Here is a 24,054-nt window from a genome sequence, read left to right as displayed (position 1 = left end):
TCATTTCACGTTTTTTGCGCGATTTTCTTCCGTGAAAACTGGATGGTTTTCAATAGTTGGATCATTTTTGATGATGAATGTATAGTTCACATTCGAACAATAGTTAAATTATTGCATGTCCATTGGATTCATCATTATCGAAGTACGTATAAATGACATGAATAAATATACATTGACATTGCACGATTGACATTTTGGCATCTCTGTTTTCAGGGAAGTAGTTGCTATTTAAGGAAGCTTTTCTCTCGCTCTAACGCTTTCTCTCTGGACGTCACGTAGCAGTTAAAAATCGATGAGCCACGAATTTCCCCAATAGCAGAAAAAGAGCACATTAGAATGTTTTTTGTTACCAGTTGTGCAGTATGATAAAGAGCCGCCGAGGCAAATCCAAAGACAAACAATGAGTTCATTATACAGCGGCACTGGTATCGCAAAACAAGAGCCAACATACGCCGGTGTTGGTGTAATTATGATAAGCTATGACTAATATATCATTCATGTAGCTCATTGCAGCAGACTTAATTCAACGGAACAACGCGACATGTTATTTACTTCTTAAAATTATCACTAACGATGGAGTCTGAGTCGGAGTAGTAGCTGGAGTGGTAAGAGCGCTTACGACCTAGTGAAAATCGATAATCGGAGTCATAAGCGGAGTCATAAGCTCGTCGGAATCGGAATCGGGAGAATCAGAACGTTTCCATTTCTTCCAATTCCGTTTACTACTCCGTCACTCGTGATCTAGATGATCCAGAGAAAACTAGTCGCTGGAGTCGGAAGCAGAAGCAGAAGAACCAACCAACCACAAGGCTTGGAATCGAAAATTTTGATTGGTTTATTCTTACGCTTCTGTTTGCGACTCCGACAATCTAGTTTTCACTGGATCATAAGCGATAAATTCATAAGCAGAATTTGTTTTCTGCTTCTAACTCCGTCGGTTTGATTTTCACTAGATCGTATCATCGCGCTACGCTTCTGATTATGACTCCGGCTACGACCCCTTCGCTACTGAAAGCTAGCCTTAAGTTAGAACCGCTTAAAGCTAAAACTGAGGGTGGTTTTTGCAAACAATATACCATTCCCTTACTAAATTGTACCGACTGACGTCAGTTGTGAGGTTGTTACATCGAGGATGACCAGAAGTGGTCACAACTTTTTTTTTTATCAATGTTTGTGGTTTTTGTTTGTTTGTTTGTTTGTTTTTTGTTTGTTTGTTTGTTTTTTTTTTCAGTATTGCTCCATCCAACTTGCCAGATACGCTGAAAAGAGCTTGTCCTTAACTTTCCATTTGAGGATTCTGCAAAAAGGTGTAAGCCCAGGGGGATGAGGTGAGGATGTCGGACACGTCATGTTATAAAAATAGAAGAATGACATCATCGGGGTCTTGGGCTGGAGGCGATGCTGCCAAAATGATATAGTAAGATTATTTTTAGTAAATGGGTATGTTATATCTTGAACAAGTAACTGACTGCTGTGAAATAGGGGGTTTGGACCTTGGTAGCTTGTTATCTGCCTAATAACATGCATGCGCAATACAATACAAATACAATACTGATTTAATGAAAAAAAATTCCTCGTGCTGATATGCCGAGGGCTCGTCAATTAATCTCAAACAGTGTAGAAAGTTGAAATTGAGTGCAAAAAATTATAATTAACTGCGGCAGGTTGAACATAAATTGAATGTATATTATTATAAGTTGCAATGTATTCAATGATTTTTGTCCTGCAATTTGGAGTTATTAAGCACTAATTAAATTTTCAAAGATTACAAATTGCACTCGCCCTACTGGGAATAATCATTTTTTTTTTAGTCTGAAAAATTTGCTCTTGCTTATTCATTCCAAATTGTACTCAAAATCATTTGATTGCCTAGAGATACGATATAGTGAAAATACTATTCATTGATCAGCGTGTCTCTTTGGGAAATAAAAGGCAACTCTCATTTATTTAAACTCGTCACTCAGCCCAATTTATCATTGTTGAAAGGTGAGAGAAGCGAAACGAGATGTATTGAAACACCACGATCACGTCACACTCTTAGGCAGAATAGGTTTAAATAAAGCACAAAACAAATTAAAGGTTTCATTTTCTTACTTTGCAATTATTTTCTATGTTTATGGAAGTCTCGTTATTTCACGTCTTGACGTGGTTGAATTAACTTCAGCGGTCAAGTGAGAAAAATTTCCAAAAATGTTCACTTTTTCTTGTGTAGGAACGAAAAGCTCTAATTTTAAGACGATCAGGAATATGCAACATTTTCCTTCACGAAGTGCAAACAAAGCTTATTATCATTCGATGGCGGTTTTTTTCTTCCTTTTCATTAGCCGAGGATACACCACCTGACTTGCAAATAACTACCTACAAATAATGTCTGCTTGTTTTGCTGCAAAATTATTCCGCTCACGCAACGTTTTAACCAGGCTCTTGTCTCAGAAACGGCACATCGCTTCCCTTAGCTGTCAGAGAGTGATTTACATATGAAAACAGCCCTGGTGATCGAATGGCTGTCACTGTCTCGCAGATCATTGATGGCAAATAATTGATCCGATCGCCACCGGAAAATAACCATATTTTGCTTAGCCTGTTAAATATTTGAATGGCTAGTAGTATTAGATATAAATACTCTGTGTTGAATCAACTTGTTTTTGTGATTGCCCGGCATTGGTGTTTGCCTTTTCTTAGATCCCCGTTTTCAAATTCGAAACGCCTTAACTACGACAAATATTGCTTACGGTACAAGGAGGAAAAATACTGTTCGCTAAATAATAACTGATATGCCTCGAATTTAGGATAACTATAATTTTGCGAGTCCTAAAATAATAGGCAACTTTTTGCAAGTTTATATCATCACATACTGTATCACTTTGTCTAAAAATATTTCGTCATTATCTCTAAAAAGACTAGGTTTTCAAAATTCAATCGTTTATTGCATAGTGTAGGAGCCTCGACATTAACAACTGTTAAACTTAGCTAAACTTGCCAGGCAGGTGTGGAGGTCAGTTGTGTTAACGGCGTCACGCAGCACTAAGGAGAGCACAAATGATTTCAGTTGTGCTCAGCCTGCGAGTCTAACGGTGTTATCGTGTGATGCCAAATAGTAGCGGCGAAGACAAAATGTAGCAAAACTTAAACGAAGATAAATTTATGCAACTGCAAGTTTCACCGGCGTTCACTTCAGTTTACTACCATCGAAAAAATCTAAATCGATTTCAACTAGTTCTGATCTGAATCTAACAGACAAATACGAACTATCGAATCTTAACAACGTTGTCATTGAATTCAAGCAGAAAACTTTCATACAGCAAAGTTGGCAGATTGAAATTCAAGGGCTACAGAGGACTCGCCGTAAGGAAAATCGCCTGACTGACAGATGTTTAGCTCGTTTGACTTAAGCATGAATATGTAAATCCAATATATACATCAAACTGTGGCCAAACAATTAAACATCAATAACAAGTGTGTCAAACATCCAAAACGGACGGCATTAACTAAAATAATATTACGCCGTGGTTTTAAGCTTCCTTTAACAGATATAGAGCGATTAGATCAGTATTACGCTCATCACAAAGAAACGATGATTCTACAGAAATTGACTATCAGTAATAGCTTTTGTAGTGTCTGAGAGTTAAACCGAAGGTACATTTGTACCGTTTCTTAAAGTTTACAGCATCTTTTCGACTTAAATCCTAGATTTGAGTATCGGATGCCTTTTTAAGACAGCTGCTTCAAAAAAAAAAAAAGAAAAAAAAACAGAACTCAGTTTGCAATGGAAAACTCTACCGACAAGGAAGACTGCAGCAAGACTATTCAAGCCCTGTTTTGTACAGACCGTTTATCAGGAAAACATTGATTTTTCCTGTCTGCTTTAAACAGCCTCTTCTCCGTTACCGCATTTCTAGGAAATACTTTGATCTTAGTTGCGTTATACAAGGAGACATATCTACGTCCACCTTCCAAACTCTTGTACCGCTGCCTTGCAATTACTGATCTGTTGGTCGGCCTTATTTCAGAGCCAAGCTCTGCTTTAAACCTCGCTTTCCTAGCAACTGAACACCGATTGACTGATCTTTGTTTTTATTCCGCAGCCCTTTCGACAGTCAGTTTTACAATATTATCTGCAGTTTCTTTGCTAACGCTGTCTGCGATTAGTGTTGATAGACTACTCGCTCTGATTTTGGGGTTGAGATACAGACAAGTAGTAACTTCAAGACGGGTTAGAGCAATTTGTTATCTTCTATTGGATACCCAGCATAACTTTTGCATTGATATCGTTTTGGACCCTCATTATCACAAAAAGTTACATTACACAATAATCTTACTTTGCATTTTTGTCTCAACATTTTCGTATTCGAAGATTTTCCTCACACTTCGCCACCAACATACTCAAATCCACCAACACCAAGGACCACCGGAGAGTGGAGAGGCTCCCTTGAATATAGCAAGATACAGAAAGACAGTGACTACTGCGATATGGGTACTTAAGGCATTACTAGCTTGTTTTCTCCCATACAGTATAGTCTTAGTTATCTTTACTACTCATGGATCGTCTCCACTTCTTGATATCATTTGGGGATTAACTGCAACTCTCGTTTATTTAAATGCGTCCTTAAACCCAATCCTTTATTGCTGGAGGATGACGCATATCAAACAACAAGTAAAGAGCACCATCAGGCAGATTCTTTGCTTGTCAAATGAGGCGGCCTTTTAAAGACTTTCTGTCGACCGAATGCTTTGCGAGCGTTTGTTTTTGTTTTGATTATGTCGCTGAAGAAAGCGCTAGAGAAATCGAAAGGATGTTGGGCAATTGGCGGCCTCAAATTTAATATACTGGTAAAAATAGACGCAGTAAGTTTGCTTTTGGTACCTTTTGGATTAGAACTTTCGTATTCGTTTATTTGTCCGGAAAAATATCCCCGTGTGTAAACGTATGCCCTTTGCAATGGTTCCAATAGGGTCATTTTAGATGAGTAAAAGTTTGCATCGTCCTTTTTTCGTTGTCGAAACACGCATGAAATGAAATACACTAAAAAAAAAAACACACATAAAATCTTGTTTAGTAGATGATCGAAATTTCTGGTCTCTCAGTTTTCAGTGCATGGAATATTTCTTACTTGATCAATTAAGCAGGTGCAGCTTTATTTACATTTACAGGACACCAAATTCCCCAATAGAAAGAAGAGAAGCCTTTAAGAATTTGTGCTTTAACCAATTATGTTGTATTTTGATGAACCTGCAAGGCGTGTACACAGAGAAACGGAGAGTTATTGATGGTGAAGGGCATCTCAGGCACATGACTGGTTGCAGACTCTTACATGTAAACGGAACAACCCTTTTGAAATCGCCCGTCATTTTAAAAGCAGCTTTAATGTATAGATGTACTGCGCTTATCCCATCAATAGCTAAGAAAAACAAACATATCTATTCATTTAAATTAGTCAAAAAGAAAATTATTTACTTTTTACCAATTGCCTTCATTCTACAGACAGCAACTGTCAATTTCACTATTCCTTAATAGTGCGTGTCCTCTATGCGCGCATCTACATCCTGAAGTGACGCATTTCGTCTCAGTCGACATATTTCATAGAATTACTCTTAACTGCAAGCATGAAGCCACCTTAAAATATGAACAGCTATTTTCATTTTAGCTGTATTTGAAAAAAAATGCATAATTCCTTATCCATCATTCCATTACTTCTCCTCAAAAAATAATTAATAAATAAATATCTAACGAGAACTTATTTTCCTTGTTTCTGCCAGGAGACATGCCGTGGAGGCTATTGTAGTTGCGTCGAAAACTAGCTATTGAATATTTAATTTACACCGTCTTTATCTGTCTGAAGAACTGAAAGCGAATTCGTGATGAGGCGCTTCAGGTTTTTGCTACAGAGAACTGAGCCACTGACAACGTCAAGTTTTGTTTGCTTGTTTTTGTTTTTGTTATTTGTTTGTCTGTTTCCTTTTACTTTGTCTTTCTTTATTATCGGTGCAAAGCGGGTGCTTCCTAGTTTCCAGTGAAACAGTTATAATTGCAGGTAAATATGCTACTTTTGCAATCAGGTAATCGCATGTCATATTTTAGTATTGAGACATGTTATCTTGGTGTTTGCTTAAGACCATTAATAACTGCTCAATTTATATGTGGCGTATGTCATTGACAACATTAGCAGTAACGTTTGTTTTCTGTGATCGTTCGAAACGGCTTAAAAGATATCACTTTCATTCCAAGCATTTTCTAGCTCTTCTTTTATGAGTTAATACCACCCTTTTTTTTCACTTGATGCTGTGTAAAAGTGCTATTGTTGTTGCTTTGTCTATGTGGACTTCCGGTGTTGGACCAGCCCAGAGGTCGCAATTCTTGGTGCTGACCAAAAGGAGCGCGGCCTCTGGGGACGAGAATGACATTGTAAAAAATACACTAGTTTAAACTGCATCGGAAAGCGTGATATCTCTACGTTTACCGTCAAAATTTTGTATCGCGCCTCGCAATTACCGAGTTTTTGGTTGTCTGTGTCTAATCAACGAAACAACGATTGACTGACCAACCTAGTTCATAATTGAACCAATCAATTTTCTATCTCGGCAGAGATGTTAACGTAGTAAATTATAAGATTGACACCTATTCTGCTCCATTAAACATGTTTTAAGCACACGCCCACGTGACCAGGTTTGACGTAAACTGAATTGATAGTCGGCGTCGTAGCTAATTTTCATTTCCTGGGGCAACACGGAAACTCGACAAGCGATGGAAAACTCCTCGGCCATCACAGAATACAGGAAGAGCATTCAATTTCTCCTATGCACAGCCCATTCATCAGGAAAACATTGGGCGTTTCTTTCGGCTATAAACTTCTTCTTTTCCATTACTGCTATCTGTGGCAATGCGCTGATTCTAGTTGCGTTGCGCAAAGAGTCTTCCCTTCATCCGCCATCAAAACTTCTTTACCGCTGCCTTGCAACCACTGATCTGTTAGTAGGCCTTATTTCAGAACCAAGCCTTGCTGTTTATGAGGCGCTCCTGGCGAAAGAAAACCACTTAACTAATCTTTGTTTTTACTTTGCGACGATTTCTGCAGCTAACTTCACAACACTGTCTGCCGTTTCTCTGCTAACAATGACCACAATAAGCGTGGACAGACTTCTCGCCCTGTTGTTGGGATTGAGATACAGACACGTTGTAACTTTGAGGCGTATTCGAGCATTAGTAACTTTCTATTGGCTTCTCGGCCTTGGTTGCGCTGTGATTATGATTTGGAAATTTACCTTTGCAAAAGTATATAACTCTACATTAATATTAATTTGCATTTTTGTCTCACTCTTTTGTTATTTGAAAATCCTTTTCACACTTCGTCATAATCAAAATCAAGCACAGCAACAACAAGGACAATTCAACGGTGGTGGAATTCCCTTCAATATTGCAAGATACAGAAAAACAGTGACTACTGCGATTTGGGTAGAAGTTACATTAATAGCTTGTTATTTGCCGTACGGTATAGTCATAGCTATAATTACTATTCATGGATCATCTCCATTTCTTGACGCCATTTGGGAATCAGCAGCAACTCTTGTTTGCTTAAACTCGTCTCTCAACCCACTTCTTTATTGCTGGAGGATCAAGGAAGTGAAACAAGAAGTAAAGAACACGATCAGACAATTGTTTTGTTTGTCAAACTAGTTTAGTTGAAAAAATAATGAATGCATCTACCAGTTAGCTTTAAAGTGAAATTAGTTTCGTTTCATCGTATTGAACTAATAAAGAGGCATCTACATCTACATCTACATACACAATTGTTTCATTTCGTTTTGACAGCCGTTTGCAGGCCTTTAAGAACTTGTATTTGTAAATCGATTGACTCATATTTCGACACGAAATATTCGCTCGCCACATTAAAATATCATAGATGTTATCTTAGTCACTGTTTAGATCCACATCTATTCGGCGCTGTTTTGTAATTTTTGAAAAAGCTGTTTCAATCCTGTTAAAAAAAAAGCCCAAATATCAGATAAAATGAATTAATTAAAAGTGTCGCAGACCATTTTTAGTTACAACGCGCGAAACTCGATTGGCGATAGAAAATTCTTCGGCCGTTAGAAATTATAAGAACACCATTCAATTTGTGCTATGCAGAGCCCATTCATCAGGGAAACATTGGGTTATTTTTTCTACCATAGACTTTTTATTCTCCATTACTGCCATCTTCGGCAATGCCTTGATACTAGTTGCGTTCCACAAGGAGTCTTCCCTTCATCCGCCATCAAAACTTCTGTACCGCTGCCTTGCAATCACTGATCTGTTCACGGTTGGCCTTGTTTCAGAGCCAAGACTTGCTACATACCACGCGATCTTTGCAAAAGAAGACAACACGAATGATTCTTGTTTTTACTCCGCAACGATTTGTGCAGTTACCTTCACAACTCTGTCTTCAGTTTCGTTGCTAACAATGACCACAATAAGTGTGGACAGACTTCTCGCCCTGCTGCTGGGTTTGAGATACAGATACTCTGTAACTTTGAGGCGATTGCGAGGGTTATCATTTTCTTCTGGATTCTCACCCTTTGTTTCTCTGTGCTGATGATTTGGGAATTCGCGATCTCGCAAAGTTATAACTACTTATTAATTTTACTTTGCGTTTTTCTATCAGTTTTATCTTATTTGAAAATCTTCTTAGTGCTTCGCCATTATCAAAATCTAGCGACTCAACAACAAAATGGAGAACCCGACGGTGGAGGAATTCCTGTCAATGTCGCAAGATACAGAAAAACAGTGGCTACTGCAATTTCGGTACAAGTTACATTAATAGCTTGTTATTTGCCACACAGTATAGTCCTAGCTGTAATAATGAATGAAAAATCATCTCCAATTCCTGATATTATTTGGGAATCAGCACCAACTCTTGTTTGTTTCAAGTCATCTCTCAACCCGCTTCTTTGTTGCTAGAAGATCAAGGAAGTGAAACAAGACATAAAGAACATGCACGATCAGACAGTGTTTTGTTTGTCAAACTAGTTAAGTTGAAAAAATAATGAATAAATCTACCAGTTAGCTTTAAAGTGAAACTTAGTTTCGTTTCATTGTATTGAACTAATAAAGAGGTTTAATTTCACGTTTTTTGCGCGAATTTCTTCCGTGAAAACTGGATGATTTTCAATGGTTGGATCATTTTTGATGATAAATGTCTAGTTCACATTGGAAAAATAGAAAAAGTATTGCATTGTCCATTGGATTCATCATGATCAAAGCAAGCATAAATGCCATGAATAAATACACATGGGGTGCACGATTGACATTTTGCCATCTCTGTTTTCAAGGAAGTAGTTTCTACTTAAGGAAGCTTTTCTCTCGCTTTCTCTCTGGACGTCACGTAGCAGTTAAAAATCGATGAGCCATGAATTTTCCCAATAGCAGAAAAAGAGCACATTAGAATGTTTTTTGCTACCAGTTGTGCAGTATGATAAAGAGCCGCCGAGGCAAATCCAAAGACAAACAATGAGTTTATTATACAGCGGCACTGGTATCGCAAAACAAGAGCCAACATATGCCGGTGTTGGTATGATTATGACAAGCTATGACTATTAATATCAGTCATGTGGCTCATTGCAGCAGACTTAATTAAACGGAAGAACGCGACATGTTATTTACTTCTTAAAATTATCAATAACGACGGAGTCGGAGTAGTAGCTGGAATGGTAAGAGCGCTTACGACCTAGTGAAAATCGATAATCGGAGTCATAAGCGGACTCATAAGCTCGACGGAATCGGACTAGGAAGAATCAGAACGTTTCCATTTCTTCCAATTCGGTATTTTTTTTTTTTTTTTTAATGAAATGAAAAGAGCTTGTTCTTACCTTTCCCGTTTGAGGATTCTGCTAAAAGGTGTAAGCCCAGGAAAATGACGATGTCGGACACGTCATATTGTAAAAATAGAAGAAAGACATCACCAGGCTCTTGGGCTGGAGGTAAGGCTGCCAAAATGATAAAATAAGATTGTTCGTTAGCGGTAAACGGAAACGGTACTCGACCAAAACACTTCAAAATCGGTAAAACGGTTAACTCTAAACGGCACAAAACTCTCTAAAAGGCACAACAACTGCTCACTAGAAACTGTCTAAAACTCTGCAGATAAACTTCCACGCAACTTAAATTCGTACGCGCAACTAACGTACGCGCAACTAACGTACGCGTAACTTAGGGTCATTCCACTGAAATAGAACCTGCACTGAGATTTTTGTCAAACTTTGTCTATTTATTGTTTATACTATAGGAACTTAACTTTTGAAATAAAAATGAGGGGTCCCCATGTTCGTTTAGGAGCAACAGCACCTTGTCTATACCCATATAAATCCTCATAATAGCACCATGATTGCAGTCACGATTGCGTGCTAAATTCACGTTTCCGACGATTGCTTTTTGTTCTACACTGAGAATTGGTCCATATTTATTTTACACAGAGAAATTTATTACTCAATTCAAAACAACAGAAAAAAATGATGGCTCATCATACTCGTTTGCGAGAAAATGACGATTTACCTCTATAATGAGGTCCAGTGGAAAGAAAAAGCCGCCATTTTTTAATGCGCGCGCGCTAATCACGCTTGAAATTATACGCAGTAGGGATGCGCAATGCAATACTGGGGGATGACCTTAAGGTAATTCCTCTGAAATAAAAGTGACAATAGATTTTTGTTCAAACTTTGTCCACAGAATATTTGTCATATGATAACTTCAATTTTGAAATAAAAAAGGGGGGTGCTTATGCTCATTAAGGAGCAGTGAGGCATTGAAAATGCCCCATTTTTGCATTATTTAATGCTTATTTTAAGAACGCTTTCCCAGTAATTGTAACATCTTTGTAAGCCCGGACTCATAAGAACACGCATTAAACTACAGTTAATAAATTGTGTCGGACCACAAATAAACGTTTAAGTTTGATTCAGACAGAAAGCTAAATCCTTGATTAAAAATTTGAACCAAATTTCTTGACGTGGTTACCGACTGCAAAATAGAAAAGACCACAGTGTATTTGCTATTTTTCTTATTTATTCAATTTTCAGCAATAGAAATTAGATCAGTCTTTTCTCACGCAAAGCTTATGATTAGTTGATTACAACGACTGAAAAAAAAAAATTGGGGTGCCCATGCTCGTTGCTGAGCTAGAGCCATTTTTCAACTGACAGAGCTCAATATCAAGACAAATCCGTCATGTTTTCAATATGCGCGCGCTAATGACGCCATAAATTATGCGCAGTAAGGATGGGCAATGCAAATGTGAGGAATGACCTTAAATTCAAAATGTTTCGTACGCGTAACTTAAATTCAAAACGTTTCCGTGCGCGCGCGCGCTATTCGCGTGTCACGCCACTTCGGAACTGTCTTCTTAACAAAGATTATTTTTAGTAAATGGGTATGTTATCTTGAACAAGTAACTGGCTGTTGTGAAATAGGGGGTTTGGACCTTGGTAGCTTGTTATATGCCTAATAACATGCATGTACAATACAATACAAATACAATACTGATTTAATGAAAAAGAATCATCATGCTAATAGGCCCAGGGTACGTCAATTGAGTGCAAAAAGTTCAAATTAACTGCGGAAGGTTTAACATAAATTGAATGTATATTATTACAAGTTGCAATGTATTCAATGATATTTTTCCTGCAATTTCGAGTAAATAAGCACTATCAAATTTTCAAAGACTACAAATTGCACACGCCCTAAGGGAGGTAAGCAACTTTTTTAGTCTTTGAAAAATGTTTTTTCGCTTATTTATTCCAAATTGTACTCAAAATCATTTGATTACCTATAGACACGATATAGGTAAAATACTATTCATTGATCACCTCCATGTCTCTTTGGGAAATAAAAGGCAACTCTTATTTATTTAAACTCGTCAGTCAGCCCAATTCGTTATTGCTGAAAAGTGAAAGAAGCGAAACGAGATGTAAACACCACGATCACGTCACACTCTTAGGCAGAATAGGTTTAAATAAAACACAAAACTGACAAATTACAGGTTTCATTTCCTTACTTTGCAATTAGTTTCACTGTTTAGAACTATGAAAGTCTCCTTATTTCACTTCTTTACGTGGTTGAATTAACTTCAAGGGACAAAAATTTCTAAACGTGTTCACTTTTTGTATGTAGGAACAAAAAGCTTTAATTTTAAGACGATCAGGAACACATAACATTTTCCTTCAAAGAGTGCAAAATAAAACACTTATTATCATTCGATGGTGGTTTGTTTCTTCCTTTTCATTCGCCGAGGATCCACCACCTGACTTGCAAATAACTGCCCACAAATAGCTCGTTCTGCTGCAAAATTATTCCGCTCACGCAACGTTTCAACCACGCTCGTGTGTGAGAAACGGCAGATCGTTTCCCTTAACTGTCAGAGAGTGATTTACCTATAAAAAGAAACTTGGTGATCGAATGGTTGTCACTGTCTCAGATCATTGATCGCAAATAATTGATCCGATCGCCACCGGCAAATAACGATATTTTGCTCAGCCTGTTAAATATTTGAATGGCCAGTAGTATTAGATATAAATACTCTTTGTTGAAGAAACTTGTTTTTGCGATTGCCCGGCATTGGCGTTTGCCTTTTCTTAGATTAATCTTTAATTTTGAGATTCGATCTAGAGAAAGAAGATTCCCGTTTTCAAATTCTAAACGCCTTAAATACGAGAAATAATGTTTACGGTATACAAGGAGTAAAAATACTGTCAGCTAAATAATAACTGACGTGCCTCAAACTTCGCATAACTATAATTTTGCGAGTCCTAAGATAATAGGCAACTTTTTGCAAGCTTATATCATCATATACTGTATCTCCTTGCCTAAAAATATTTTCATCTTTATCTCTAAAAAGACTAGGTTTTCAAAATTCAATCGTTTATTGCATAGTGTAGGAGCCTCGACATTAACAACTGTTAAACTTAGCTAAACTTGCCAGGCAGGTGTGGAGGTCAGTTGTGTTAACGGCGTCACGGGGACACTAAGGAGAGCACAAATTATTCCAGCTGTGCCTAGCCTGCGAGCATCGTGTGATGCCAAATAGAAGCGGCAAAGACAAAAGTAGGCAGAACTTAAACGAATATAAATTTATGCAGCTGCAAGTCTCACTGGCACTCACTTCAGTTCACAACCATCGAAAAAACAACTAAGTCGATTTCAGCTAGTTCTGATCTGAATCTAACAGACAAATCAGAAATATCGAAACTTGACGATGTCGCCAGTGACTTCACGCAGAAAAGTTCATGCAGCAAAAAATTTAGAGTTAAGGGCTACAAAGGACTCGCCATGAGGAAAATCGACTCATTGACATTTGTTTGGCTCGTTCGACTTAAGCATGAATTAATATGTAAATCCAACTTATCCATCAAACTTTAGCCAAACAATTAAACATGACTACTGCGATATGGGTACTTGTGGCATTACTAGCTGGTTTCTGCACTACAGTATAGTCCTAGTTATCTTTACTACTCATGGATCGTCTCCACTTCTTGATATCATTTGGGAATTAACTGCAACTCTCGTTTATTTAAATGCGTCCTTAAACCCAATCCTTTATTGCTGGAGGATGACGCATATCAAACAACAAGTAAAGAACACCATCAGGCAGATTCTTTGCTTGTCAAATGAGATGACCTTTTAAAGACTCTCTGTCGACCGAATGCTGTGCGAGCGTTTGTTTTCGTTTTGATTCTGTCGCTGAAGAAAGCGCTAGAGAAATCGAAAGGATTTTGGGCATTTTGGCGACCTCAAATTTAATTTACAGGTAAAAACAGATATAATATGTTTGCTTTTGATGCCTTTTGGCTTAGAACTTTCCTATTTTGAAATTCTGACCTCGCGTCGAGGGGTGACAAATGTCAGCTACAAAGTTCCTGCCACCGTAGGTGCCGCACCGAGAACTGAGACAACTCCATAAAATAAATTTGCTTTTCTATTTGCTTTTACATTCAAGCTTATATATATACAGATTGTAGAGTTTTTTCTTCGCTTAGGGTACTGCCTTAGTCGTGATGCAGAATAAAAGTAATAAATACTATTTCCTTTTTTTCGTCGTCGATTTCATACCGCGCTTTAGAATCCCTATAGTGTTTTTTATCGATAACCGGTCACTTGCGGATAGTAAAAAGTTTTCAGTTTGCTCATTTTGTAAGATAAGTTTTCTTCTCAAGGAATAAAACACAGCGGAGAAAGGATTTAGTTTCATCAATATAATTTCGAGAATTCTTACCATAGTTAAGCTAAAACTGGACAGGCGATGCGATAGGCGATGCGATGGTCTTTTCAGAGGGCTGAAATGCGTAAGAAAATAAAATCAATTCACTGTCAATAGCCTCACTACAGCAGATGGGAGCAATTTCCTTTTCTTGTATCCGAGTACATCGTAACTGTTCCTCCACCGATTCTGGACTATTTTCTCAGATAATTCTCTTGAAGAGTCTTTGTGGTCTAAACCTTCCACCGAGGTTCTTCGCAAAGCACATCGTACCGACCGCTGTTTAGCTTCTCGAATATGTCCCAAACAAACAATTTTCTACCAAATGCTCTTCTCAGTGTTAAGGGCGATGATGAATCTTGTCGTTAAAGGTAATAAATATCGAATAATCCAGACGGATGCTTCGGACAATAAAGGATTGAAGAGCGAAACCATCGACAACAACAACTTGTAGGTTTTGTGGACCACGAAACCTCGGGTGACGCGTGCAATACATGTCGGTCGACAGAGAGTCTTATCAACGAAACAACGAATGACTGACCAAACTAGTTCATAACCGTTTGCAACCTTTCATGCAGTTTTATAATTGAGCCAATCAATTTTCTATCTCGGCATAGATGTTAACGTAGTAAATTATAAGAATGACACCTACTCTGCTCCATTAAACATGTTTTAAGCACACGCCTACGTGACCAAGTTTGACGTAAACTGAATTGATAGTCGGCGTCGAACCTAATTTTCATTTCTTGAGGCAACACGGAAACTCGACAAGCGATGGAAAACTCCTCGGCCATCACAGAATACAGGAAGAGCATTCAATTTCTCCTATGCACAGCCCATTCATCAGGAAAATATTTGGCGTTTTTTTCCGCTATAAACTTCTTCTTTTCCATTACTGCCATCTGTGGCAATACGCTGATTCTAGTTGCGTTGCATAAAGAGTCTTCCCTTCATCCGCCATCAAAACTTCTTTACCGCTGCCTTGCAACCACTGATCTGTTAGTAGGCCTTATTTCAGAACCAAGCGTTGCTGTTTATGAGGTGCTCCTGGCAACAAAAAACCACTTAACTAATCTTTGTTTTTACTTTGCGACGATTTGTACAGTTAGTTTCACAACACTGTCTGCTGTTTCTCTGCTAACAATGACCACAATAAGTATGGACAGACTTCTCGCCCTGTTGTTGGGATTGAGATACAGACACGTTGTAACTTTGAGGCGCGTTCGAGCATTAGTAACTTTCTATTGGCTTCTCAGCCTTGGTTTCGCTGTGATGACGATTTGGGAATTTACCTTTGCAAAAATATATAACTCTACATTAATATTAATTTGCATTTTTGTCTCACTCTTTTGTTGTTTGAAAATCCTTTTCGCCCTTCGTCATAATCAAACTCAAGCACAGCAACAAGAGGGAGAGCCCAACGCTGGAGGAATTCCCTTCAATATTACAAGATACAGAAAAACAGTGACTACTGCAATTTGGGTAGAAGTTACGTTAATAGCTTGTTATTTGCCATACAGTATAGTCATAGCTATAATTACTATTCATGGATCATCTCCATTTCTTGACGCCATTTGGGAATCAGCAGCAACTCTTGTTTGCTTAAACTCGTCTCTCAACCCACTTCTTTATTGCTGGAGGATCAAGGAAGTGAAACAAGAAGTAAAGAACACGATCAGACAGTGTTCTGTTTGTCAAACTAGTTAAGTTGAAAAAATAATGAATACATCTACCATTTAGTTTTTAAGTGAAACTTAGTTTCGTTTAATTGTATCGAAGTAATAAAGAGATTTCATTTCACGTTTTTTTGCGCGATTTTCTTCCGTGAAAACTGGATGGTTTTCAATGGTTGGATCATTTTTGATGATGAATGTCTAGTTCACATTCGAACAATAGAAAAATTATTGCATGTCCATTGGATTCATAATTATCGAAATACGTATAAATGACATGAATAAATACACATTGGGTGCACGATTGACATTTTGGCATCTCTGTTTTCAGTGAAATAGTTGCTATTTAAGGAAGCTTTTCTCACGCTCTAACGCTTTCTCTCTGGACGTCACCGGCGTAGCAGTTAAAAATCGATGAGCCACGAATTTCCCTAACAGCAGAAAAAGAGCACATTAGAATGTTTTTTGTTACCAGTTGTGCAGTATGATAAAGAGCCGCCGAGGCAAATCCAAAGACAAACAATGAGTTCATTATACAGCGGCACTGGTATCGCAAAACAAGAGCCAACATACGCCGGTGTTGGTGTAATTATGACAAGCTATGACTAATATATCATTCATGTGGCTCATTGCAGCAGACTTAATTCAACGGAACAACGCGACATGTTATTTACTTCTTAAAATTATCACTAACGACGGAGTCTGAGTCGGAGTAGTAGCTGGAGTGGTAAGAGCGCTTACGACCTAGTGAAAATCGATAATCGGAGTCATAAGCGGAGTCATAAGCTCGACGGAATCGGACTAGGAAGAATCAGAACGTTTCCATTTCTTCCAATTCCGTTTACTACTCCGTCACTCGTGATCTAGATGACCCAGAGAAAACTAGTCGCTGGAGTCGGAAGCAGAACCAGAAGAACCAACCAACCACAAGGCTTGGAATCGAAAATTTTGATTGGTTTATTCTTACGCTTCTGTTTTCGACTCTGACAATCTAGTTTTCACTTGATCATAAGCGATAAATTCATAAGCAGAATTTGTTTTCTGCTTCTAACTCCGTCGGTTTGATTTTCACTAGATCGTATCATCGCGCTACGCTTCTGATTATGACTCCGGCTACGACCCCGTCGCTAGTGAAAGCCAGCCTTAAGTTAGAACCACTTAAAGCTAAAACTGAGGGTGGTTTTTGCAAACAATATACCATTCCCTTACTAAATTGTACCGACTGACGTCAGTTGTGAGGTTTTTACATCAAGGATGAGCCAGAAGTGGTCACAACTTTTTTTTTATCAATGTTTGTGGTTTTTGTTTGTTTGTTTGTTTGTTTGTTTGTTTTTTGTTTGTTTGTTTTTTTTTTCAGTATTGCTCCATCCAACTTGCCAGATACGCTGAAAAGAGCTTGTCCTTAACTTTCCATTTGAGGATTCTGCAAAAAGGTGTAAGCCCAGGGGGATGAGGTGAGGATGTCGGACACGTCATGTTATAAAATTAGAAGAATGACATCATCGGGGTCTTGGGCTGGAGGCGATGCTGCCAAAATGATATAGTAAGATTATTTTTAGTAAATGGGTATGTTATATCTTGAACAAGTAACTGACTGCTGTGAAATAGGGGGTTTGGACCTTGGTAGCTTGTTATCTGCCTAATAACATGCATGCGCAATACAATACAAATACAATACTGATTTAATGAAAAAAAATTCCTCGTGCTGATATGCCGAGGGCTCGTCAATTAATCTCAAACAGTGTAGAAAGTTGAAATTGAGTGCAAAAAATTCTAATTAACTGCGGCAGGTTGAACATAAATTGAATGTATATTATTATAAGTTGCAATGTATTCAATGATTTTTGTCCTGCAATTTGGAGTTAATAAGCACTAATTAAATTTTCAAAGATTACAAATTGCACTCGCCCTACTGGGAATAATCTTTTTTTTTAGTCTTTGAAAAATTTGCTCTTGCTTATTCATTCCAAATTGTACTCAAAATCATTTGATTGCCTAGAGATACGATATAGTGAAAATACTATTCATTGATCAGCATGTCTCTTTGGGAAATAAAAGGCAATTCTCATTTATTTAAACTCGTCACTCAGCCCATTTTGTCATTGTTGAAAGGTGAGAGAAGCGAAACGAGATGTATTGAAACACCACGATCACGTCACACTCTTAGGCAGAATAGGTTTAAATAAAGCACAAAACAAATTAAAGGTTTCATTTTCTTACTTTGCAATTATTTTCTATGTTTATGGAAGTCTCGTTATTTCACGTCTTTACGTGGTTGAATTAACTTCAGTGGTCAAGTGAGAAAAATTTCCAAAAATGTTCACTTTTTTTTATGTAGGAACGAAAAACTTTAATTTTAAGACGATCAGGAACATGCAAAATTTTCCTTCACGAAGTGCAAAGAACGCTTATTATCATTCGATGGCGGTTTTTTTCTTCCTTTTCATTAGCCGAGGATACACCACCTGACTTGCAAATAACTACCTACAAATAATGTCTGCTTGTTTTGCTGCAAAATTATTCCGCTCACGCAACGTTTTAACCACGCTCTTGTCTCAGAAACGGCACGTCGCTTCCCTTAGCTGTCAGAGAGTGATTTACATATGAAAACAGCCCTGGTGATCGAATGGCTGTCACTGTCTCCCAGATCATTGATGGCAAATAATTGATCCGATCGCCACCGGAAAATAACCATATTTTGCTTAGCCTGTTAAATATTTGAATGGCTAGTAGTATTAGATATAAATACTCTGTGTTGAATCAACTTGTTTTTGTGATTGCCCGGCATTGGTGTTTGCCTTTTCTTAGATCCCCGTTTTCAAATTCGAAACGCCTTAACTACGACAAATATTGTTTACGGTACAAGGGGGAAAAATACTGTTCGCTAAATAATAACTGATATCCCTCGAATTTAGCATAACTATAATTTTGCGAGTCCTAAAATAATAGGCAACTTTTTGCAAGTTTATATCATCACATACTGTATCACTTTGTCTAAAAATAATTTCTTCATTATCTCTAAAAAGACTAGGTTTTCAAAATTCAATCGTTTATTGCATAGTGTAGGAGCCTCGACATTAACAACTGTTAAACTTAGCTAAACTTGCCAGGCAGGTATGGAGGTCAGTTGTGTTAACGGCGTCACGGAGCACTAAGGAGAGCACAAATTATTTCAGTTGTGCTCAGCCTGCGAGTCTAACGGTGTTATCGTGTGATGCCAAATAGTAGCGACGAAGACAAAATGCAGCAAAACTTAAACGAAGATAAATTTATGCGACTGCAAGTTTTACCGGCGTTCACTTCAGTTTACTACCATCGAAAAAAACTGAATCGATTTCAACTAGTTCTGATCTGAATCTAACAGACAAATACGAACTATCGAATCTTAACAACGTTGTCATTGAATTCAAGCAGAAAACTTTAATAAACACTTTCATGCGGCAAAGTTGGCAGATTGAAATTCAAGGGCTACAGAGGACTCGCCGTAAGGAAAATCGCCTGACTGACAGATGTTTAGCTCGTTTGACTTAAGCACGAATATGTAAATCCAATATATACATCAAACTGTGGCCAAACAATTAAACATCAATAACAAGTGTGTCAAACATCCAAAACGGACGGCATTAACTAAAATAATATTACGCCGTGGTTTCAAGCTTCCTTTAACAGATATAGAGCGATTAGATCAGTATTACGCTCATCACAAAGAAACGATGATTCTACAGAAATTGACTATCAGTAATGGCTTTTGTAGTGTCTGAGAGTTAAACCGAAGTTACATTTGTACCGTTTCTTAAAGTTTGCAGCATCTTTTCGACTTAAATCCTAGATTTGAGTATCGGATGCCTTTTTAAGACAGCTGCTTCAAAAAAAAAAAAGAAAAAAAAACAGAACTCAGTTTGCAATGGAAAACTCTACCGACAAGGAAGACTGCAGCAAGACTATTCGAGCCCTGTTTTGTACAGACCGTTTATCAGGAAAACATTGATTTTTTTCTGTCTGCTTTAAACAGCCTCTTCTCCGTTACCGCATTTCTAGGAAATACTTTGATCTTAGTTGCGTTATACAAGGAGACATCTCTACGTCCACCTTCCAAACTCTTGTACCGCTGCCTTGCAATTACTGATCTGTTGGTCGGCCTTATTTCAGAGCCAAGCTCTGCTTTAAACCTCGCTTTCCTAGCAACTGAACACCGATTGACTGATCTTTGTTTTTATTCCGCAGCCCTTTCGACAGTCAGTTTTACAATATTATCTGCAGTTTCTTTGCTAACGCTGTCTGCGATTAGTGTTGATAGACTACTCGCTCTGATTTTGGGGTTGAGATACAGACAAGTAGTAACTTCAAGACGGGTTAGAGCAGTTGTTATCTTCTATTGGATACCCAGCATAACTTTTGCATTGATATCGTTTTGGAACCTCACTATCGCAAAAAGTTACATTACACAATAATCTTACTTTGCATTTTTGTCTCAACATTTTCGTATTCGAAGATTTTCCTCACACTTCGCCACCAACATACTCAAATTCGCCAACACCAAGGACAACCGGAGAGTGGAGAGGCTCCCTTGAATATAGCAAGATACAGAAAGACAGTGACTACTGCGATATGGGTACTTAAGGCATTACTAACTTGTTTTCTCCCATACAGTATAGTCTTAGTTATCTTTACTACTCATGGATCGTCTCCACTTCTTGATATCATTTGGGGATTAACTGCAACTCTCGTTTATTTAAATGCGTCCTTAAACCCAATCCTTTATTGCTGGAGGATGACGCATATCAAACAACAAGTAAAGAGCACCATCAGGCAGATTCTTTGCTTCTCAAATGAGGCGGCTTTTTAAAGACTTTCTGTCGACCGAATGTTGTGCGAGCGTTTGTTTTTGTTTTGATTATGTCGCTGAAGAAAGCGCTAGAGAAATCGAAAGGATGTTGGGCAATTGGCGGCCTCAAATTTAATATACTGGTAAAAACAGACGCAATAAGTTTGCTTTTGGTGCCTTTTGGATTAGAACTTTCGTATTCGTTTATTTCTCCGGAAAAATATCCCCTTGTGTAAACGTATGCCCTTTGCAATGGTTCCAATAGGGTCATTTTAGATGAGTAAAAGTTTGCATCGTCCTTTTTACTTTTCGTTGTCGAAACACGTATGAAATGAAATACACTAAAAAAAACACACACATAACATCTTGTTTAGTAGATGATCGAAATTTCTGGTCTCTCGGTTTTCAGTCCATGGAATATTTCTTACTTGATCAATTAAGCAGGTGCAGCTTTATTTACATTTGCAGGACACCAAATTTCCCAATAGAAAGAAGAGAAGCCTTTAAGAATTTGTGCTTTAACCAATTATGTTGTATTTTGATGAACCTGCAAGGCGTGTACACCGAGAAACGGAGAGTTATTGATTGTGAAGGGCATCTCAGGCACATGGCTGGTTGCAGACTCTTACATGTAAACGGAACAACCCTTTTGAAATCGCCCGTCATTTTAAAAGCAGCTTTAATGTATAGATGTACTGCGCTTATCCCATCAATAGCTAAGAAAAACAAACATATCTATTCATTTAAATTAGTCAAAAAGAAAACTTCTAATTCAGGAAATTATTTACTTTTTACCAATTGCCTTCTACAGACAGCAACTGTCAATTTCACTATTTATTGATAGTGCGTGTCCTCTATGCGCGCATCTACATCCTGAAGTGACGCATTTCGTCTCAGTCGACGTATTTCATAGAATTACTCTTAACTGCAAGCATGAAGCCACCTTAAAATATGAACAGCTATTTTCATTTTAGCTGTATTTGAAATGAAATGCGTAATTCCTTATCCATCATTCCATCACTTCTCCTCAAAACATAATTGATAAATAAATATCTAACGAGAACTTATTTTCCTTGTTTCTGCCAGGAGACATGCCGTGGAGGCTATTGTAGTTGCGTCGAAAACTAGCTATTGAATATTTAATTTACACCGTCTTTATCTGTCTGAAGAACTGAAAGCGAATTCGTGATGAGGCGCTTCAGGTTTTTGCTACAGAGAACTGAGCCACTGACAACGTCAGGTTTTGTTTGCTTGTTTTTGTTTTTGTTATTTGTTTGTCTGTTTCCTTTATCTTTGTCTTTCTTTATTATCGGTGCAAAGCGGGTGCTTCCTAGTTTCCAGTGAAACAGTTATAATTGCAGGTAAATATGGTACTTTTGCAATCAGGTAATCACATGTCATATTTTAGTATTGAGACATGTTATCTTGATGTTTGCTTAAGACCATTAATAACTGCTGAATTTATATGTGGCATATGTCATTGACAACATTAGCAGTAACGTTTGTTTTCTGTGATCGTTCGAAACGGCTTAAAAGATATCACTTTCATTCCAAGGGTTTTCTAGCTCTTCTTTTATGAATTAATACCACCCTTCTTTTTCACTTGATGCTGTGTAAAAGTGCTATTGTTGTTGCTTTGTCTATGTGGACTTCCGGTGTTGGACCAGCCCAGAGGTCGCAATTCTTGGTGCTGACCAAAAGGAGTGCGGCTTCTGGGGACGAGAATGACATTGTAAAAAATACACTAGTTTAAACTGCATCGGAAAGCGTGATATCTCTGCGTTTACCGTCAAAATTTTGTATCGCGATTGACTGACCAACCTAGTTCATAACAATTTGCAACCTTTTACGCATTTTCATAATTGAACCAATCAATTTTCTATCTCGGCAGAGATGTTAACGTAGTAAATTATAAGATTGACACCTATTCTGCTCCATTAAACATGTTTTAAGCACACGCCCGCGTTACCAAGTTTGACGTAAACTGAATTTATAGTCGGCGTCGTAGCTAATTTTCATTTCTTGAGGCAACACGGAAACTCGACAAGCGATGGAAAACTCCTCGGCCATCACAGAATACAGGAAGAGCATTCAATTTCTCCTATGCATAGCCCATTCATCAGGAAAACATTGGGCGTTTCTTTCGGCTATAAACTTCTTCTTTTCCATTACTGCTATCTGTGGCAATGCGCTGATTCTAGTTGCGTTGCGCAAAGAGTCTTCCCTTCATCCGCCATCAAAACTTCTTTACCGCTGCCTTGCAACCACTGATCTGTTAGTAGGCCTTATTTCAGAACCAAGTCTTGCTGTTTATGCCGCGCTCCTGGCGCAAGAAAACCACTTAACTAATCTTTGTTTTTACTTTGCGACGATTTCTGCAGTTAGCTTCACAACACTGTCTGCCGTTTCTCTGCTAACAATGACCACAATAAGTGTGGACAGACTTCTCGCCCTGTTGTTGAGATTGAGATACAGACACGTTGTAACTTTGAGGCGTATTCGAGCATTAGTAACTTTCTATTGGCTTCTCGGCCTTGGTTTCGCTGTGATTATGATTTGGAAATTTACCTTTGCAAAAATATATAACTATACATTAATATTAATTTGCATTTTTGTCTCACTCTTTTGTTATTTGAAAATCCTTTTCACACTTCGTCATAATCAAAATCAAGCACAGCAACAACAAGGACAATCCAACGGTGGAGGAATTCCCTTCAATATCGCAAGATACAGAAAAACAATGACTACTGCAATTTGGGTAGAAGTTACATTAATAGCTTGTTATTTGCCATACAGTATAGTCATAGCTATAATTACTATTCATGGATCATCTCCATTTCTTGACGCCATTTGGGAATCAGCAGTAACTCTTGTTTGCTTAAACTCGTCTCTCAACCCACTTCTTTATTGCTGGAGGATCAAGGAAGTGAAACAAGAAGTAAAGAACACGATCAGACAGTTGTTTTGTTTGTCAAACTAGTTTAGTTGAAAAAATAATGAATGCATCTACCATTTAGCTTTAAAGTGAAACTTAGTTTCGTTTCATTGTATTGAACTAATAAAGAGGCATCTACATCTACATCTACATACACAATTGTTTCATTTCGTTTTGACAGCCGTTTGCAGGCCTTTAAGAACTTGTATTTGTAAATCGATTGACTCATATTTCGACACGAAATATTCGCTCGCCACATTAAAATATCATAGATGTTATCTTAGTCACTGTTTAGATCCACATCTATTCGGCGCTGTTTTGTAATTTTTGAAAAAGCTGTTTCAATCGTGTTAAAAAAAAGCCCAAATATCAGATAAAATGAATTAATTAAAAGTGTCG

At 37.8% G+C, this 24,054-nt stretch overlaps 3 protein-coding genes and 3 pseudogenes across 3 annotated transcripts; all 6 read left to right on the top strand.

Moving 5' to 3' along the window:
• The first annotated feature begins 3,298 nt into the window (after positions 1-3,298).
• Positions 3,299-4,827, top strand: LOC149096236 (histamine H2 receptor-like; annotated as a pseudogene).
• A 1,484-nt stretch (positions 4,828-6,311) lies between these two features.
• LOC149096235 (melanocyte-stimulating hormone receptor-like) lies at positions 6,312-8,089 on the top strand. Its single transcript, XM_089281611.1, has one exon. The coding sequence runs from the start codon at positions 6,743-6,745 to the stop codon at positions 7,670-7,672; it is 930 nt and encodes a 309-aa protein (XP_089137737.1). The 5' UTR covers positions 6,312-6,742; the 3' UTR covers positions 7,673-8,089.
• Positions 7,693-9,054, top strand: LOC149096234 (melanocyte-stimulating hormone receptor-like; annotated as a pseudogene).
• Positions 9,055-14,985: 5,931 nt separating this feature from the next.
• Positions 14,986-15,944, top strand: LOC149096233 (melanocyte-stimulating hormone receptor-like). Its single transcript, XM_089281583.1, has one exon. The coding sequence runs from the start codon at positions 14,997-14,999 to the stop codon at positions 15,927-15,929; it is 933 nt and encodes a 310-aa protein (XP_089137709.1). The 5' UTR covers positions 14,986-14,996; the 3' UTR covers positions 15,930-15,944.
• Positions 15,945-19,329: 3,385 nt separating this feature from the next.
• LOC149096232 (adenosine receptor A3-like) lies at positions 19,330-20,741 on the top strand (annotated as a pseudogene).
• Positions 20,742-21,804: 1,063 nt separating this feature from the next.
• On the top strand, positions 21,805-23,714 carry LOC149096231 (melanocyte-stimulating hormone receptor-like). The gene has a single exon (XM_089281572.1). It carries the CDS (start codon positions 22,771-22,773, stop codon positions 23,698-23,700), a length of 930 nt encoding a protein of 309 aa, XP_089137698.1. The 5' UTR covers positions 21,805-22,770; the 3' UTR covers positions 23,701-23,714.
• Positions 23,715-24,054: the final 340 nt, after the last annotated feature.

This window comes from Orbicella faveolata, unplaced genomic scaffold, assembly GCF_042242905.1.
Source record: "Orbicella faveolata isolate gen_17 unplaced genomic scaffold, um_ofav_v1 contig_48, whole genome shotgun sequence".
Taxonomy (NCBI): Eukaryota; Metazoa; Cnidaria; class Anthozoa; order Scleractinia; family Merulinidae; genus Orbicella; species Orbicella faveolata.
The sequence above is the reverse complement of the archived record's forward strand: the minus strand, read 5'-3'. Positions and strand labels throughout refer to the sequence as shown.

Coding starts and splice junctions, on each gene's coding strand:
- LOC149096231 (XM_089281572.1), top strand. CDS start 22,771: ATGGAAAACTCCTCGGCCATCACAGAATACAGGAAGAGCATTCAATTT.
- LOC149096233 (XM_089281583.1), top strand. CDS start 14,997: ATGGAAAACTCCTCGGCCATCACAGAATACAGGAAGAGCATTCAATTT.
- LOC149096235 (XM_089281611.1), top strand. CDS start 6,743: ATGGAAAACTCCTCGGCCATCACAGAATACAGGAAGAGCATTCAATTT.